This window comes from Bos grunniens, chromosome 24 (genome assembly GCF_055505025.1).
Source record: "Bos grunniens cultivar Pamir isolate PY7600 chromosome 24, Bosgru_T2T1.0, whole genome shotgun sequence".
Classification (NCBI taxonomy): Eukaryota; Metazoa; Chordata; class Mammalia; order Artiodactyla; family Bovidae; genus Bos; species Bos grunniens.
Window position 1 is genome coordinate 36,310,776 of NC_141188.1, and position 17,432 is coordinate 36,328,207.

The window sequence follows — 17,432 nt, forward strand, 5'->3', positions numbered from 1 at the left end:
ATTATTATATAATGTTGTTGTTGTTGTTGTTGTTGTTCAGTCACTATGCTGTGTTCGACTCTTTGCAACCCCATAGATTGCAGCACACTGAAGGTAGTGTTTTTGTTGACTTATGAAACTTGGCATTATGGAAATAGTTAATGACTAATGAAGCAAGAAGCTAACCCACTAGTGTGTATAATCAGCTTCAGGCTTCACGCAGTTCTCATTATATTCATAAATACTTTAGAAAAACATTTGCATGTATAGCCTCTGTACCAAATTTTGAGAATACTGTCCACAAGGAAAGTTATTTTTCACTCCCAATTTATATTTAGGCAGTTTCACGTTTTCCCCAGATAGAGAATGTTCTCATCAGGGAGTTATTTATCCCAGAGTTCTGGGGTAAAGATGGCCTTTGGCCCTCCTCTCTGACTGTGGTTATGGCTAAGCTTTCACGGTTGATCCGTCCACCCTGGAATTAGGGGGATTTTGTTTCTCTTTAGGAACTCAACCAGGCTTTAGGACAAAATAAGCAATCAATGTCTGGCATCCAAGTGACATAAATGAATTCTTACACTTAAGTTTAAGTTGAAACTGGCAGGACTACGTTCGCTGCTGCTATCCAAAACCCCTTCTTTGGCTGTGCAGAACTGAGCTTTGAATCTAGAACCCCTCGGTGTCTGTGATCTGAGATCAAGCAATTGCCTTGGAATCCAGAGTCAAAAGCCCCTTGCAGAAAAATACAGGGAGGAGGGACCTGACTTCTGTATGGGAACGAGGCACCTGAATGAATCAGAAATCTCTCCTTCCTTTAACAGGGATTTAAGTGGCCTCCCTGACCCTGCCCATCATCTCTGGGAAAGGAAGAAAGTGAAAGTTTAGTAATGTTTAGGACAATCAAAATTAAATAAAATGTTATAGGTTTCTTCTTTTTAAATATGTTTTAAAAATAAACAATTTTGGATAACCACAAGTACACCTACTGTCTAGCACAGGGAACTCTGCCCAATGTTATGTGACAGCCTGGATGGGAGGGGAGTTTGGATGCGTGTATATGTATGGCCGAGTCCCTTTGCTGCCATCATTTGATTGTGCTGTGAAACTATCACAACATTGTTAATTGGCTATACCCCAATACAAAATAAAAAGTTAACAAAAAAACAATTTTAATTTGAAAAAAAAAACAAACAGTATTTTCCAGGATTGGCTGGAGCCAGAGGGAAGTAAAAGAATGAAGTCCTCATAAATTTTTCTCTTCTGTATATAGAAAGAGGGCAAAAAATTGGCAATGTTTACACTGGCTTTATGTGTCCATGCCTTCCCCAATCCTTTACTAGGGGAGACCTTTCTTATCACCTGGGAGCCACCAAAGTTTCTGGTCTTCATTTAACTTTACCAAATTAGCACCACGGTTCGCGGCCATTAAGTACACACTTAGTAGTGAGCTCAAAGTGCATAGACTTGTATTGACTGTGTGAGGAGAAGGGAAGGTGGTCGTCTTTTTAAAGATTTCTCCCATCAGAACAAACCACAGCACAAAAAGCATGTGGCTCTGCCTGCCGCCAGCTTCTCATAGGCCATCTGAAGAAGCTGGTGAACAGGTATGTTGTAGGACCCACACCAAACCACGACGGAGTTAACATGTTCTATCAGGCAGCATCATTAATCCCAAACACAAAGGCATTCTGGGAAAATAAAGTCTCAAACACGTTCATGGCATTCTTGGTTGCCTTCAAATTCACTTCTATAGAGTTTTGATCGAATTACTGTTAGGAATGAGAAATGGAGGAAAAAGTATTAAAGTTTAAATGAAGTAAGAGACTTTTTTTTTTAATTGCCTTGTTTCCAATCACCTCCCATCATTTCTTCATCTTTAGCCTTTACAGCTAAATTGCAGGAGCCTTTTCTCCATTTGATTATGGTCATTTTTCCCCCTTCAAGTACTGATCTCCAGTTACTCAGCCCAGACAACAGGGCTGAAGGCTTTTCAGCTAGAGCTGCCATAATAGGAAAGAACAAGGGTCCAACCAACTCAAGGTCCTCCAAGACTCTGGATTCGCTGATTTCATCATCTACTTCAAAAGACTTTCAGATTGTGAAATAATTGAGACTTATTTTTTTTAAAATGACTGTAGTGGAAGGATCCATTCTTTCTGAAAAATCTTGCTTTTCTTCTTCTCTGTTACATTCAGGTAACTGAGCCATCTGAATATTAGCCCTGTCCTCTTAGGAGTCTGGATTTATTTTTTTGGACGTCTATTTATAATCTATACAATATGTGAACATTTTCTTTCTGCCTTCTTTGAAATTTTTGAAGGCAAAAAAAAAAAAAAAGGACTCCAGAAGAGTTCGTTGAGGAGAAGTGACGTCTCAATGTTTAAAATTTACATGAAGAAAAATAAACAGCTATTTATTTTGGACATTGAGAAACATAATTAATTGGTTGCAAGTAAAACTCTGGATTGAATTGATCCTGAAGGGCAGAGAAGAGTTTTGTCTAATAAAGAGTGTTCTATTTTTTAAGAAAAGAGCTTTTAGTAATTTAAGGGAAGATGTTTTGTTTAGACCATGTAGTTCATTTAATTAACTTGGACTTTGCTTAAATTGTTGCTGAGATTGAAAAAAATGCTATACTGATATGTTTGGTTTGCTATAATAGCATTACTTCATGTGGTCTTGTCTTACTGATCCTGAATGCATCTTGAAGCTCTTTTTTCATCCTGAAACATGGTTGAAAGTCAGTATGTATCAATTGAAATTATGATGTCAAATGTCAGACCCAGGAGATTTTTTATAATTTTACCACCTGCTAATAAAAATGATTAGCAAGTCCCAGATTTATCATGAAAGTGGCTCATGAGATATCTGAAGCCTCACCAAATTTCAAAAGCCCATGTCAAGGCAGATCCTATGTCAAGGCATGCCTTTGGGCTCTCGGGGTACGAAGAGGTACAGCCAAGGCTGCAAGCTGATGCTCCAAGGCTGAAGGTGAAGTTTGTGTGTGCGTGTGTGTGAGCGTGTAACATTGTTTAGCCCCATGGCTTTTTATCATTTAGCACCAAAGTACTTTAAAACATTAAAAAAAATTCACAAGAGCACAGATAAAATTTTTAATGTGTAATTTTACACCTCAAACATTTTTCCTAAGTAAATCAGTGGTTTGAAGTCATGGAAAGAGTGTATAATTAGGCTGCATATTAGATGGCCCACTGCAGTTTGCAAAATAAAGGACATTGCAATGTAAATGCTGTGGAGCCACTGCAGTATTGTCCGGGCACATGCATACACCCGCCATGGGGCTCAGGAGGAGATATCAAATAGAGGAAGGAAGTGAAGGGTTCATGACCTACGTATCCCTTTACCCTAAAGCCCAGAAGACCTTCCAGGGAGTTCACCACATCAAAGGGATGAAGCTACAGAAGAAAAAAAAAGCGTGTAGGGACAGTGGATAAACAAGATAAAAAGGCCAAGTGGAAAATCGGAAAATAACTGTCTAAGGCAATGACTACATTTGCATTCCAGATGGGAGCTGCACTTTCAGAAAGGTGGCTTGGCCTGAGTCCCCAAGGGAGGTACCCATGGCACAGCTCTCAGACAGTCTGCCAACATCAACTGCTTTGCAGACCTTAGACCAACATGGGACTGGACGCTAGGTGGAGCAATTTATCTCTGCTAGAACCTGAAGAAGTAAAGCGAGGAGCAAGGGAGGCTAGGTCTGAGAAATGAGGAGAAAAAAGTAGGAAAGAGAAGGAAATGAATAGGAAAGAAATGGAGGAAAGGACGAGGAAAAGTCATAGCGAGTGGGGTTGAAGAAAAAGAATGTTAGAAGCGAAAAAGGAGAAGGAAGAAGTGGATAAAGGTGAGAAAGTGGGTAAGAAAGGAAAAAAGTATGTTACAAAACAGAATAAAAATCGTCACCATCAAATGATTATTGAAAATAGCTTACCCAGCCGTACGAGATACTGTATTGTCAGAAGAATCATGTTTTCCACGCTCAGGAGTTGGCTGCCAGTCAACCCTAATTGTTCCAAATCCTTGTTTTCCAACTGTGGAATCTTGTAGCAGTTCACCAGCAGAGGACTGACAACAATGTCACCAACATTTCCATAGAAATAGGGTAAAGTGCCATAGCCTGCCCCAACAGAAGCAGGTCAATATAGTTCAACATTTCCTCCTGAGGTCCAACCAGGTATATTTGCTCAACTAGGATCCACGATGCCTACCAAAGTTCCCTGACCTCTGAATGGCTACCAAACAAATGACTCAAATGTATCAATCCTAGAGAATTCACTCCAACGCTCTAAACGCTACCCTTTTATTAAATTAGATGAACAGGAAACAAAATACTCAAATTATATTATATAGGGACATGCTAATTAATATCTCTGCCAGAGAGGATTGATGAAAGTTTGCAAAAACATCTCTGTATCCTTTGTAAACCTGCAGGAATAAAATATTTTCAGATAAAATTCCTGATCAGATAAGAAGTCAGAGAATAGACAGACTACTATAACATGCTTACTTCACTTCTTCAGGTTTTCTTTTAAAAAGTTGAAGCTAAACTCATAGATCAACAGCAATATTCTGCCAGTCACAAGTATTAATACTTGGAGGGTCTTACTCTTTTTGCTATCTTAGCTATTGTTGTTATGTTCTCTTCCTGAATGTCAATAAAAGTCTCAAATCATCTTAGGAGTAGATAGTACAAAATGTGTTGAAAATACACACTGTGTTGATGGTCTGGTGGAGAGAACAGTCCCTCCATGAGTCTTTCTAAAAGGCAGACACCAAAGGATAAGTTTTACTTATCCTTCCAAGGCTTAGCTGCACCATGCATGTAACTCGAATGCTCAGTAAGCACTTCCTGACTATATGGAATTTAAACAACTGGATTTCCCCCAGTGCCTGTAGGTTCAGGGAGCAGCCTGATAAAGAATAGGGCTCAAAGCAAAACTATCCATGTCAGTAGGCTCAAGCCAACTGCAAGAAACAGATAACACCTCACATAGACATACCATAAAGATCCACTGGGCTTAAACACCCTATCTGTTTAGTACCGGGGGTAAAGTCAGCAGTCTTCTGCTGGCCTCGGCTAGCCACCGCACCTCCCCCGCCCGCTCCGCTCCGCCCCCGGCAACAAGGGGACTCTTGATGTGGGTATGAAAGGCACCTCCACTTATCGAGAGCTTAGAAAGGCTCTCCCTCCTACAACTCCCCATGGTTGAGACCTGCAGCTCTGGGGCCTCTTGGTCCTCCTGAGATGGGCCTCTTCACCAGCTCAGCTTGTTCCTTTTCTCTGCAGCCTGGCTCCCTTTGACTGAAATGAGCCCTCTCCAGCTTTGTCTGCTTTCACCCACCCTTCACTTCCCCAGCTCAAAGGTGACTTCTGAGAAGGCTTCTCAGACCCCTCCAAGCAGAATTAAGCTCCCTCTCCTCTGAGCTCTTGGAGTTCTTGGCTGTGAACTCTAGACTCCCCCCACTAAACAGTGCTCTTTGTGGGCAGAAAGACTGCCTTCTTCCTAACTTCTAGTCCCTTGTTTAGTATAGCTTGAAGGAACTGACCAATAAAAGCTGAAAGAATTAATAGAGGCATCCATGAATACATTCACAAATACATGAATAAAGACACATGGAAATAGAGGAGTCCTTCTAGATTCCAGGGGACACAGGCAACTTGGAATTCCTTTTCTTACCTATCAGGATAACTGGTCTAACTCCTGAGTTACTCAGCAGATTTTCAGGAACAATTACAGTTTCCCCTGCAGGAATGGGTCGAGGTTGTAAAATTCCAGTTAATGGGGTCTGTGGAACTGGGGTAGATAAAAGGGACTCTGGAAAAAAAAAAGTTGTTTGACAAGAAGGATTAGATAGGAAGGCTAAATGAAATACAGTTGAAATCAACACAGTGTGACTACCTTTAACATGCAAGTTTTATAGGTCTAACGGCTGTTTTATTAAAGATATTCATGCTTACTGTATAAAATAAGAAGTGAGAGGAACAAACAAACATATCAACCATTATCAAATCGTCTGGAGATAGCTGCTATTTAACATTTTGGCAGTTTTTCTTTTAGTTGTTTTCCCATATACAGTATTTTGGATTCTGTTTTGAATTTTATCTCTTCCTGCAGTAGATTATCAAGGCATATCTAGTCATTACAGAAAATGTGAAAAGTATAGAAAAATGAGAATAGGGATAAAGTCATCATTAGTCAGTATACCTAGAGGCAATCACAGTACCATGTTGGCACAATTCTTTTTGTAGGTATCATTTCTACGTAGTCTTTAGAATTACTTTTTAAACAAACAAATTTTTAAATAACCTTATGTCCTAGAATTGGTATGTTTACATTTGTCTGCGTTTTATATAGCAAGGTAGATGGGCATTTGAACATTTTAACTGTAGGCATCAAATGGCCACAGTTGGGTATTATAAGGGAGAAAGAATCAGTTGGATTTCAGGATTCTAGTCACAGACTGAACCATTCAATTCAGAAATAGTAAGTACAGGTCATGTAAGGAACCAGATCACAGGAGAAGACATCTAACACCACTATTCGCAGTGCAAGTCCAGTCATGCTCTGGGATGGTGGGCTGGTAGCATCATGCCCTCTGTAAAGAATGGCTTATGGATACTGTGGGATACAACAAAGCCAGATGGTGACTCAAGATCTCTCATGATGGCTCATGTGCTTGTTCGGATGGCAGATACGATGGGGACAAAACATCAGCTGCTAGAATGCTGGACGCAATTGTTGGTAAAGGAAATGTATCTTCAAGGGTTCATGGAAAGGACAAGATTAGGAGATACCTCTGCTAATTTAAGGAAACTTAAAACCCATCTTCTGTTGAAATCTTACCTGTTCTTGAAAGAGGGCGAACTGTAGGAATAGGAACAACTAAACCAGGTTGGGGGATGGGTGACCCAGGATACCATCCTCGGTGTCGCTTCTTTGGTGGCCCAGAAATGAACATGGTAGCTGAATGCAAAAAGAAAGATGAGGCTCGTCCTTAGTGATGGAAGTAAGGAAAGAAGTCAAAGTAACACAGGACCTTTACTATGATTATACTCAGAAAGTCGAAGTCATTTTTCTAGAGGTAAGGATAAAATTAGAAAAAGTCACATACTTACAATACCATCTACAACTGCAGGCTGTTTCATGATGGACAGTTTTACCCAAATTATTTCATCTGATTCTATCAACAACTCCATGAAGTTGCAGGACAACTACACTGTTAACACCCATTTCATAGAGAGTGAAGGAAAGGCTCACATTTACCCAGGGTCACATAGCAGAGATGAACTTTGAACCCTGTAATTTGGTCATCAAAGCCCATGACTTTTAAAGATACATCTTATATATTTGCTTCAGTGTTATTTCCTTGGTAGGCCCATCCTTGTAGAATGGGCAGTAGACACACAATTGTAATTGTTCATACCAATCATAAACTTTCAAAATATTGCACGAGAAGCTAAGGAAAAACTGGGAATACCCTGCCAGACAGTTCATCATTCCAAACTCTTTGGAGCACTTCTTCCATAACTGAGTTGCATTATTTCAAAACTCTAAGATGGGTATGGTACCTTGGTCTCCCGAGGCAAAGCTAGGTCTTGGTGACAACGAATAATTCCCTGGGCGGGCTGGCGTGGAGCTAGACGCACTGCTCTTTCCTCCATGGCTACTGTTTCCGTTAGCAGCATCTGTGGTACAAAAGAGGAGCCACTCAGAACAGAGTCTGGGCAGGACACTGCTTTCTGTGACGCTGCAACCATACAACAAACCACGCACCCTAGGATTCAAAGACATCCCACTGACAGGACAGCTCAGCTGTGCAAAGCCAACTACAACCATCAGAGGAGTACCTTCAGTAACATGAACTATCACCCCAAATAATTTTCTAGGACCCTAAATGATCTTTTTTATTTATTTACTTTTTGGCTGTGGGGCATGTGGGGTCTTAGTTCCGTAACCAGGGATGGAACCCACGCCCCTGCAGTAGAAGTGCAGAGTCTTAACCATTGAACCGCCAGAGAAGTTCCCCCAAGAGATCTTTTAGAATCATTTTCAGTGATGTCTTTGGAGATGGTGGGTGGAAAGAAAACTTTAAAAAAGACCTTTATCATGGACATTTTCAAACATATATAGAGAGAATAGTATATGAACTAGGTACCCACCACCCAGCTTCAACATTTATCAAGGTATGCCCAATCCTGTTTTATTTATACCCCCTTTCTCTTCTCCCCCACCCTACATATACACATATGGGCTCTGGATTATTCTGAAGCAAACTCATTTATCATATCACTTCATCCATAAATACTTTTGTATGTGTTTCTAAAAGGACTCTTAAAAAAACATAACTGTGATATTGCTTTATACTTAAAATTAACAATAATTTCTTAATATTAAATATCCCATCAGTATTTGAATTTCCCCCAGTCATCTCAGAAATGGCTTTTTACATTTCTTATTCAAACTGGGGTTCTAAAAATATCCACACATTGAATTTAGTTGCTGCTGCTGCTAAGTTGCTTCAGTCGTGTCCAACTCTGTGCGACCCCATAGACAGCAGCCCACCAGGCTTCCCTATCCCTGGGATTCTCCAGGCAAGAACACTGGAGTGGGTTGCCATTTCCTTCTCCAATGGTGAAAGTGAAAAGTGAAAGTGAAGTCACTCAGTCGTGTCTGACTCTTCGTGACCCCATGGACTGTGGCCCACCAGGCTCCTCCATCCACGGGATTTTCCAGGCAAGAATACTGGAGTGGGGTGCCATTGCCTTCTCCGGAATTTAGTTGCTCTGTCCCTTAAACCTCTTTTAATCTATAAGATTTTCCTTTTTCTTTTCATTTTTTTGCTTTTCCTTCAAGACTTTTTTACATTAATTTTTATTAGAGTATAATTGCTTTACAATGTTGTGCTAGTTTCTACTGTTCGGCAAAGTGAATCGGCCATATGTATACATATATCCTCTCTGTTTTGGATTGCCTTCCCATTTAGGTCAACACAGAGCACTGAGATCACTGAGAAGAGCTCCCTGTGCTATACAGTAGGTTCTCATTAGTTATCTATTTTATACACAGTATCAATAGTGCATATATGTCAGTCCCAATCTCCCAATTCCTCCCACTCCCCCCCACCTTTTTTTTTTTCTTTCTTGCAATTAGTTTGCTGAAAATATAGCAGAATTTCTCATTTTCTGTATTTTCCTGACTGGATATCCATGGTGTAATTTGATATCTCCTCTAATTCCTAAACTAATCATCAGATATAGATGCTTGCTCAGATTCATTTGATTTTTCTTTTTTTTCTGACAAGAATACCTCCTAAGTCTTGTATACTTCCATTAAGAGAGGCACATAATAGCGAGTTTGTTCGCTTCTTGTGATGCTCAGATTCATCAGTGGGCTTAAGAGTTGTTAGCCTAATCCTCAAGTTATAAGTTGTATATTAGCCTTTCATGCTATAGTTTTAGCAACCATGATGGTTACCACCAAGATCCATAATTTCACTCATTATTCCTTTAGCTGTAAAAACTTGAATTCAGTTTGTTCCAGTCTACAATCTAACCAGAAGACAGATTCTGTAAGAACTGTTGCACCCAAGTAAGAACAAAAGTGGTCTGGATAAATTATGATGCCTAACTGTTGGAAAGTTGCCAACAATAATAGGTTCTCTTTCTCATTTTTCTTCTACTTCTCTGACCATTTCTTTTTGTTAAACACTGCCATTTTCTAGGGTTCTACCTTTAGTTCACAGCTTGCCTTACTCTACATTTCTCTTTGATTGATATCATTTACCGTGGCATGCTGGTGGGTCAGCTTTACACCATTAGTCCTGCTTTCTCTCTATGACAAATTAAATGACTGTTGAGTGGCTCCATGTGGATGTCTCATCGTTATTCCAAACTCAATATGTCCTAAATTGAACTCATCATCTCCTGGGGAGACCGCTACCCCTGCTGTATTCCCAATGTCAAGTAACAGAACCAACCATTAGCCCAGAAAGATGGACATCAACCAAGACCCCTTCTTCCACTTGACGCTCCCATTCATCAGTCGAGTCTGCTCATTTCACATCCTGAGTAGTTCTTCAATCTATCTCCTCCTCCTCTACCTGATTTTCACCCTGGTCAAAGACCTCATCATTTCTCACCCAGACTACTGAAAGACCTGCAACTTGTACTGTCATCTCTTTTTGCTGCCCAAACGATCTAGTCAAATTAAAAGAAGACTATGTCACTCCCCTGTGCCATAAGTTATAGAGTAAAATTCATGCTTCTGAGTCCAAGCTCCTATGATCTTTCCCTTGTCTGAAAGTGAAGTCGCTCAGTCACATCCAACTCTTTGTGACCCTGTGGACTGTAGCCTGCCAGGCTCCTCCATCCATGGGATTTTCCAGGCAAGAATACTGGAGTGAGTTGCCATTTCCTTTTCCAGGGGATCTTCCCAACCCAGGGATTGAACCCGGGTCTCCCACAGTGCAGGCAAACTCTACCGTCTGGGCCACAAAGGAAACTTCCCTTGTGGGGATCGTGCTTACTTCCTGCTATTCCCTCAGTTTTATATTGTATGTTTCTAACAAGTCCAACCTGCCAGAGGTTCCTGCACATGTAATGTCATACTGCTTCTCTCCTTTTCCTTTCAAGCTTTGCTCCTGCTTCCCCCTAAATATGAAATGTCTTTCCCCTACTCTGCTATACAGTGAACATCTCCTCATAGCTCAAGACTGCACTCCTTTAAGAACTCATTCTTAATTTCTCCCTAAAAGGCTGTGCTAAACACCCCTCCTCTAGGAGGTGCTCCCCTTAGGACATTATGTATTTACTGTGACCCCATGGACTGTAGCCCACCAGGCTCCTCTGGCTATGGGATTCTCCAGGCAAGAATACTGGAGTGGGTTGCCAGGCCCTTCTTCAGGGGGTCTTCCCAACTAGGGATCAAATCCATGTCTCATTATGTCTTCTACATTACAAGTGGGTTCTTTACCACAAGCACCACCCAGGAAGCCCTGTATTTACTGCAGTATACTGAAAACATCTCACAGGTCAATCTCCTCTACAAGGTTACAAGCACATTAGAGGTCAGGGATTGAGCATTATTTATCTTAGTATCCCCAGCTCCTCATCGTAGCAGGTACCCAAGAAATGTATATTGAACAGAATCAATCTGTTTTGTCTCCCCTGTGTGCCAAATGTCCATTGACTCTTTTGGATCTAACAGAGAAAATGCAAAGCTTTGTATAATAATGTCTTATTGTAGACAGCCCCACTTTTGCCTTCAGCTGACAAAGAAGGATCTTCTGTTTTCTTCTACCAAATTGCTAATTAAACTTCTCACAAGTCTTTTGTAGACTATGTATTCACCAAAGAAATATAAGTGAGGAAAACATCACCTGCGGCAAAAGTCTTCCCTACAACCTGCAAAGACAAAGCCAGTGGCTTCACAACATTCTTATTCCGGGTCAGGTCCTGAGCGCCACTTAAATTGATTGCAGAATTAGCTGGACTGAGAACCGGTGAATCTTTAAAATGAAAGAGGTTGTTCAAATTAGAAACTAGTTATATATGCAGGAAGGAAGTCAATTCAACAAGAGTGAGCCGAGAGAGAGTAGACTGTAGAATTACAGTTTCCCCCTTGATCTATTTTAAGAAAGTCCATTTCGCTGTACATCAGTTTTATTTTCTTTTTATGTATTTAACAAACACTAACAGGTACAATGTGCTGGGTCATAGTCTAAGCACTTTAAATCTATCAGTTCACCTAATTCCTATATGAACTCAATGAGGCTGTTACTATTACTTCAGATGGTGGTAGCCATTTAACTTGGTCAAAGTCATATGACATGACATTGAAGATATGATCATGTGCCATACTAAAACTGTCTCTACAGTTTCCTTCAAAGTCATATTTTTATGAGATATATTTATCTCTATCCAGATAAGTTTATCATTTGAAAAGTATTATGCAAGCTAAGTCATTGTAATGTTGGAAACACAACTTGCCTTTGAAGAAAACGTGTGTTAATATTTGGAAATAAACTAGAATTTCTACCTATGTAATACCAGGGACATCCAAAAAAAAAATCCCTAATTGGATTCACAAAATAATTCAGCACAGAAAAATCAAATGCCATTTCAGAGGCAGGCTATGTGAGAGATAGAGACTCCAGCCAACTAGAGTTTTCTGAAATGAATATAACAGACCCCAAGTTCCTGACTCTATGGGCTTCCCCAGTAGCTCAGCCGGTAAAGAAAAAAAAAGTGAAAGTGTTATTCGCTGAGTCATGTATTCGCTTAGTCATGTCCGACTCTTTGTGACCCCATGCACTGTAGCCAGCCAGGCTCCTCTGTCTATGGAATTCTCCAGGCAAGAATACTAGAATGGGTTGCCATTCCCTTCTCCAAGAGATCTTCCTGATCCAGAGATCAAACCCAAGTCTTTTGCTTGGCAGGCAGATTCTTTACCATCTGAGCCACGAGGGACCTGCAATGCAGTAGACACAGGAGGCGTGGGTTTGATCCCTGGGTCGGGAAGATCTCCTGGAGGAGGAAATGTCAACCCACTCCAGTATCCTTGCCTGGAAAATCCCATGGACAGAGGAGCCTGGTGAACTATAGTCCACAGGGTCACAAAGAGCTGGACCCAACTGAGCAACTAAGTGGGAGTGTGAAGCCCCTGACTACACCAGCAGAACAGTGTATCAGGTAACACAGGAATCCGTCAAAGGAACTACGAAAACTCTGAGAGTTTAAAACACAACGTGTTCTGAAGAGCAGGACTCTGATGATGCTACATTAGAAATTATCTAAAACATTAATGCTCATACCACAATGTGATTCCCGATACATCTAACCAGTGCAGAAGAACTCAAAAGACTGAAATGGTCCCCTACTGGCTCAGGAGAGTTCATATTCCTCTCTGCAGGTCTAACGTACACCATGGAGTGATTTTAATGCCTACAGGAAGAATAGAAGCCAGCAACTGCACACACAACATTATAAAGTCTCAGAAAACTGAAGACAGCTCAAGTTTTTCAGGTATTAACAGAGGACCGTACAGGACAGGAGTCCCAGGTAACTATGCCATGCCACTACACAGGTTGGTCATTATGTTTCAGGCCACAAATATATTGTTTGGTGCAAGATTTGTTGCTTCCTAGTTTACACTTAGAATTTTAGCATATTTCTAACAGTCCAGGTAAGCATACAGGTGAAATCTGGTTAATAAATTTTAAGTGGTGGTAATTTTTTCAAGTCAGTGAATTCAGATAAGCACAGACCATCAGGTACAAAATGAATGTACAGAAATATGCACAAGAATAAAGAAACTGACTAATAAAAGCTCTTCCTTACACCATATATAGAAATTAACCAGAAATGGACTATAGATCTAAATGTAAGATAAGAGCTAAAACTATAACACTCTTAGAAGAAAACACAGGAGTAAATCTTCATGGTCTTGGCTGAGGCAGTCATTTTTAAATGTGACACCAAAAGTGCAAGCAACAAAAGAAAAAATAGATGAACTGGACTCCATCAGGATACAATAATGTTGCGCTTCAAGAGACACCATGGAGAGACCATTGAGAGAGAACCAAGAGAACCAAGAGACAACTCAGGGGAAATATTTGCAACTCATATATGGTAAAGGACTTGTATCTAGAATGTATAAAGAACTCTTACAATTCAATAATAGAGAGACAAATAACCCAAGTAAAAAATGGGCAAGTTGTTTGGAATAGACCTTTCTCCAAAAGAAGATACACAGGTAGCCAATTAGCACATGAAAACATTCTCAATATGATTAGTCATTGGAAAAACACAAGTCAAAACCATACTCCCAACATACAGTAGGATGGCTAAAACAAAGTAAAACACAACACAGCAAAACAGTGTTAAGTATTGACAAGGATATGGAGAAACTGGAACCTTCACACGTTGCTGGGAGGAATGTAATATGGTACAGCCACTTTGGAAAATAGTTCCTCAGGGACTTCCCTGGTGGTCCAGTGGCTAAGCCTCCATGCTCCCAAGGGCAGGGGACCTGTGTTCGATCCCTGGTCAGGGAGTTAGATCCCACATGCTGCAACTAAGAGTTCACACACTGCAACTAAAGATCCTGTATGCCACAACTAAGACCCGATGCAGACAAATAAATAAAAATATATACATTTAAAAAAGAAAATAGTTGCTCAGATGGGTATACACAGAGCTATGACTCAGCAATTCCACTCCTAGGTATAAAATGATAGCCAAGTAAAAACATATGCCTGTGCAAAAATCTGTATACAAATGTTCATAGTAGCATTATTTACAACAGCCCCAAAGTAGAAAAACCTAAATGTCCATCAACTCATAAATTGATAAATGAAATGTGGTATATCCATAAAATGGGATGTTATTCAGCAGCAAAAAGAAATGAAATACTGATATACACTATAATGTGGATGCATCTTGAAAACATGATGTCAAGTGAAAGAGGCCAGTCACAAAAGCCACATGTTGTGGGCATATAGTCAGAAAGCAGTTAGGCACTAGATAAGGTCAGAGTGAACATGAATCCTTTTATGTTATTCCCTACTCTTTACCATCTTGCCCATGCTTGTATTCTTGAACTTATCAGGTGTTGGGATATTCAGTGTTTAACAGTGCTTTTGATCAACTGGGAGCAGCCCCAATGTCCAAAATGCAACAGCCTTTGTGATCTTGCTCAGAGGTGAAGATGAACTGTAGGCCGTTGTGCAGAAACTGTGCTTAGACATTGAGTAAACAGCTGATTACCTGGCCCAATTGTCACCAAGACCCACTTATCTTTACCAGTGAACTTGTAAACATGGGAGCATTTGAAAACTTGGAAAATTCCTTGATCAAGTCACAGCTCTGCTCTCTATGTGGTAGGATTTTATAATTTCCTGTTTCTCCTTTCAGGTCATGAGCTCCTTGATGGCATTCCCAGCTTCTGGCACAAGGTCTGCCACATCATGGCTAAAGAAATAGAGTGACAAAAAAGCCGCAACAACTTCCTTATCCTCTTTATGCAATAGCTCAATCTGTTAGCCCAAGATCACTGGGGGAAAAATAGTTTTTTAAAGGGAGTCATTTAAGTAGCAAGTAGAAAGACTTTGGATTCTGATTTTGTCAATTACTCTTTTTTTTTTTTTTTTTTGCCAAATAGTAACCTTTTCTGAGATTCTGTTTTGTGATTGGCAAAATGATTCTAAAACCTGCTTCACTGTAGCAATTAACATGTTTAGCAAGTTTCCAGTGTTCATGTATGGCTGTGAGAGTTGGACTGTGAAGAAAGCTGAGCGCCGAAGAATTGATGCTTTTGAACTGTGGTGTTGGAGAAGACTCTTGAGAGTCCCTTGGACTGCAAGGAGATCCAACCAGTCCATCCTAAAGGAGATCAGTCCTGGGTGTTCATTGGAAGGACTGATGCTAAAGCTGAAACTCCAATACTTTGGCTACCTCGTGCAAAGAGTTGACTCATTGGAAAAGAATCTGATGCTGGGAGGGATTGGGGGCAGGAGGAGAGGGGACGACAGAGGATGAGATGGCTGGATGGCATCACTGACTCGATGGACATGAGTTTGGGTGAACCCTGGGAGTTGGTGATGGACAGGGAGCCCTGGCGTGCTTCAATTCATGGGGTCGCAAAGAGTCGGACACAACTGAGCGACTGAACTGAACTGAGAACACAGCAGATATTCAACAAATACTTGTCTTGCTCAATCTTATTAAGGGGCTTCCAGATGCTCAAGACTTTAAATCTTTACAAGCCCTCTTTTTGCCCTTGGTACCTGTATTAAACTTAGACCGTACAGACTTCCCTGGTGGTCCAGTCACTAAGATTCTGAAGTCCCAGTGCAGGGGGCCCAGGTTCAATCCTTGATCAGGGAACTAGATCCCACATGTCACTGCAACTAAGACTTGGTGCAGCCAAATAAATATTTAAACACAGACTACATAATTTGCTTCTTTCCTGAGTGTAGTACTCTGAACCTATTTTCACATTCACACTGGCAATTAGAATAATATTCTTTTAATAAGACACAATATTTCCACTAATGCACGCTGAGGCTGCATCATTTATTTATGTCAGTCATATTTTACTTCTGACTCAATGGGACTAGCATTTAATTAAAACACAATCCTTTGCTCATGTCAGCAGCACATATACTAAAGCTGGAATAATATTGAGAAGATTAGAATGGCCCCTCTCAAGGATGACACACAAATTTGCAAAGCATTCCACTTTGGCGCTTTTTAATATCTTCAATGTCTACTTGGCTTCTTGAACATATGAGATATGTTTAATAAGTGTTTTGACGTCCTTTTCTGCTAATTCTGACACCTCTGTCAGTTCCGGGTTGGTTTTGATTGATTAAAGACTCTCCTCAATATTAATCGTGTTTCTCTGCCTCTTTCAACGGGCTTCCCAGGTGGCTCAGAGGTAAAGAATTTCGCCTGCCAATGCAGAAGGTTCTGGTTCCATCCCTAGGTTGGGAGGATCCTCTGGAGGAGAAAATGGCAGCCCACTGCAGTATTGTAAGGCTTCCCTGTCCTTCACCATTTCCCAGAGTTTGTTCAAACTCATGTCCATTGAGTCGGTGATGCCATGCAACCATCTCGTCCTCTGTCATTCCCTTCTCCTCCTGCTTTCAATTTTTCCAAGCATCAGGGTCTTTTCCAATGAGTCGGCTCTTTGCATCAGGTAGCCGAAGTATTGGAGCTTCAGCTTCAGCATCAGTCCTTCCAATGAATATTCAGGACTGATTTCCTTTAGGATTGACTGGTTGGATCTCCTTGCAGTCCAAGGGACTCTCAAGAGTCTTCTCCAGCACCACAGTTCAAAAGCATCAATTCTTCGCTTTATGGTCCAACTCTTACATTCATACACGACTACTGGAGAAACCATAGCTTTGACTATACAGCCTTGAGTAGTTTCCAGATGTGCATGCATCAGCTGACCCTACATTGAACATTTCAGGGAAGTTTTTACACAGTGCTGGGGATCTCTCTGTGCGGCTCTCTGCCTTCTGGTACTTGGCCCAATGAACTTTACCTGCTTTGGTTCCTTCTACTCAATTTAGGGGACCTATTGGGCTCCACCACAGTTCCCCCTCTCTGGATCACAGACTGGAAACTAGCAGGTAAGTGGGGACAATGCTAAGACTCACATTATTTGCTTCCTATTGCTCAGAATCAATGTCGTTTGTTGCCTGAAGGACAGTGTCCTAACAACTGTTTTTCATGTAGTTTTGTCTCCTTTTTCCTGGTTGTTTCAGGTGGTATGATAAACTTAGTCCCTTTTTATGCATTTTGGCCAAAAGTGGATAGAGAATTGATCTTTATGGGTTTTTTTTGGGGGGGGATGCTTTTTTTAATTGGAGTATAATCGCTTTACAATGTGTAGATTCTGCAGTATGACCAAGTGAATTAGCTACAA

At 40.7% G+C, this 17,432-nt stretch overlaps 1 protein-coding gene and 1 non-coding gene across 11 annotated transcripts in view; one reads left to right on the plus strand and one right to left on the minus strand.

Moving 5' to 3' along the window:
• GREB1L (GREB1 like retinoic acid receptor coactivator) overlaps window positions 1–17,432 on the minus strand; it is a 250,871-nt gene that overhangs the window by 58,587 nt on the left and 174,852 nt on the right. For 7 of the 10 annotated variants that reach the window (XR_015153864.1, XM_086373000.1, XM_086373004.1 and 4 more), the window contains 5 exons: window positions 11,377–11,505; window positions 7,568–7,684; window positions 6,843–6,962; window positions 5,676–5,813; window positions 3,929–4,114 (listed from right to left, as the gene is read on the minus strand). Coding sequence is in view for 9 of the 10 variants with exons in the window: in XM_086373000.1 (XP_086229126.1) it covers window positions 3,929–4,114; window positions 5,676–5,813; window positions 6,843–6,962; window positions 7,568–7,684; window positions 11,377–11,505 (690 nt within the window). In the remaining variant the exon portion in view is untranslated. The remainder of the gene's footprint in view (window positions 1–3,928; window positions 4,115–5,675; window positions 5,814–6,842; window positions 6,963–7,567; window positions 7,685–11,376; window positions 11,506–17,432) is intronic. The other 3 variants (XM_086373003.1, XM_086373001.1, XM_086373002.1) reach the window with 1 other exon arrangement.
• Window positions 16,139–16,244, plus strand: LOC147346055 (U6 spliceosomal RNA). The gene has a single exon (XR_015154210.1). It is a non-coding gene; the product is annotated as a U6 spliceosomal RNA (small nuclear RNA).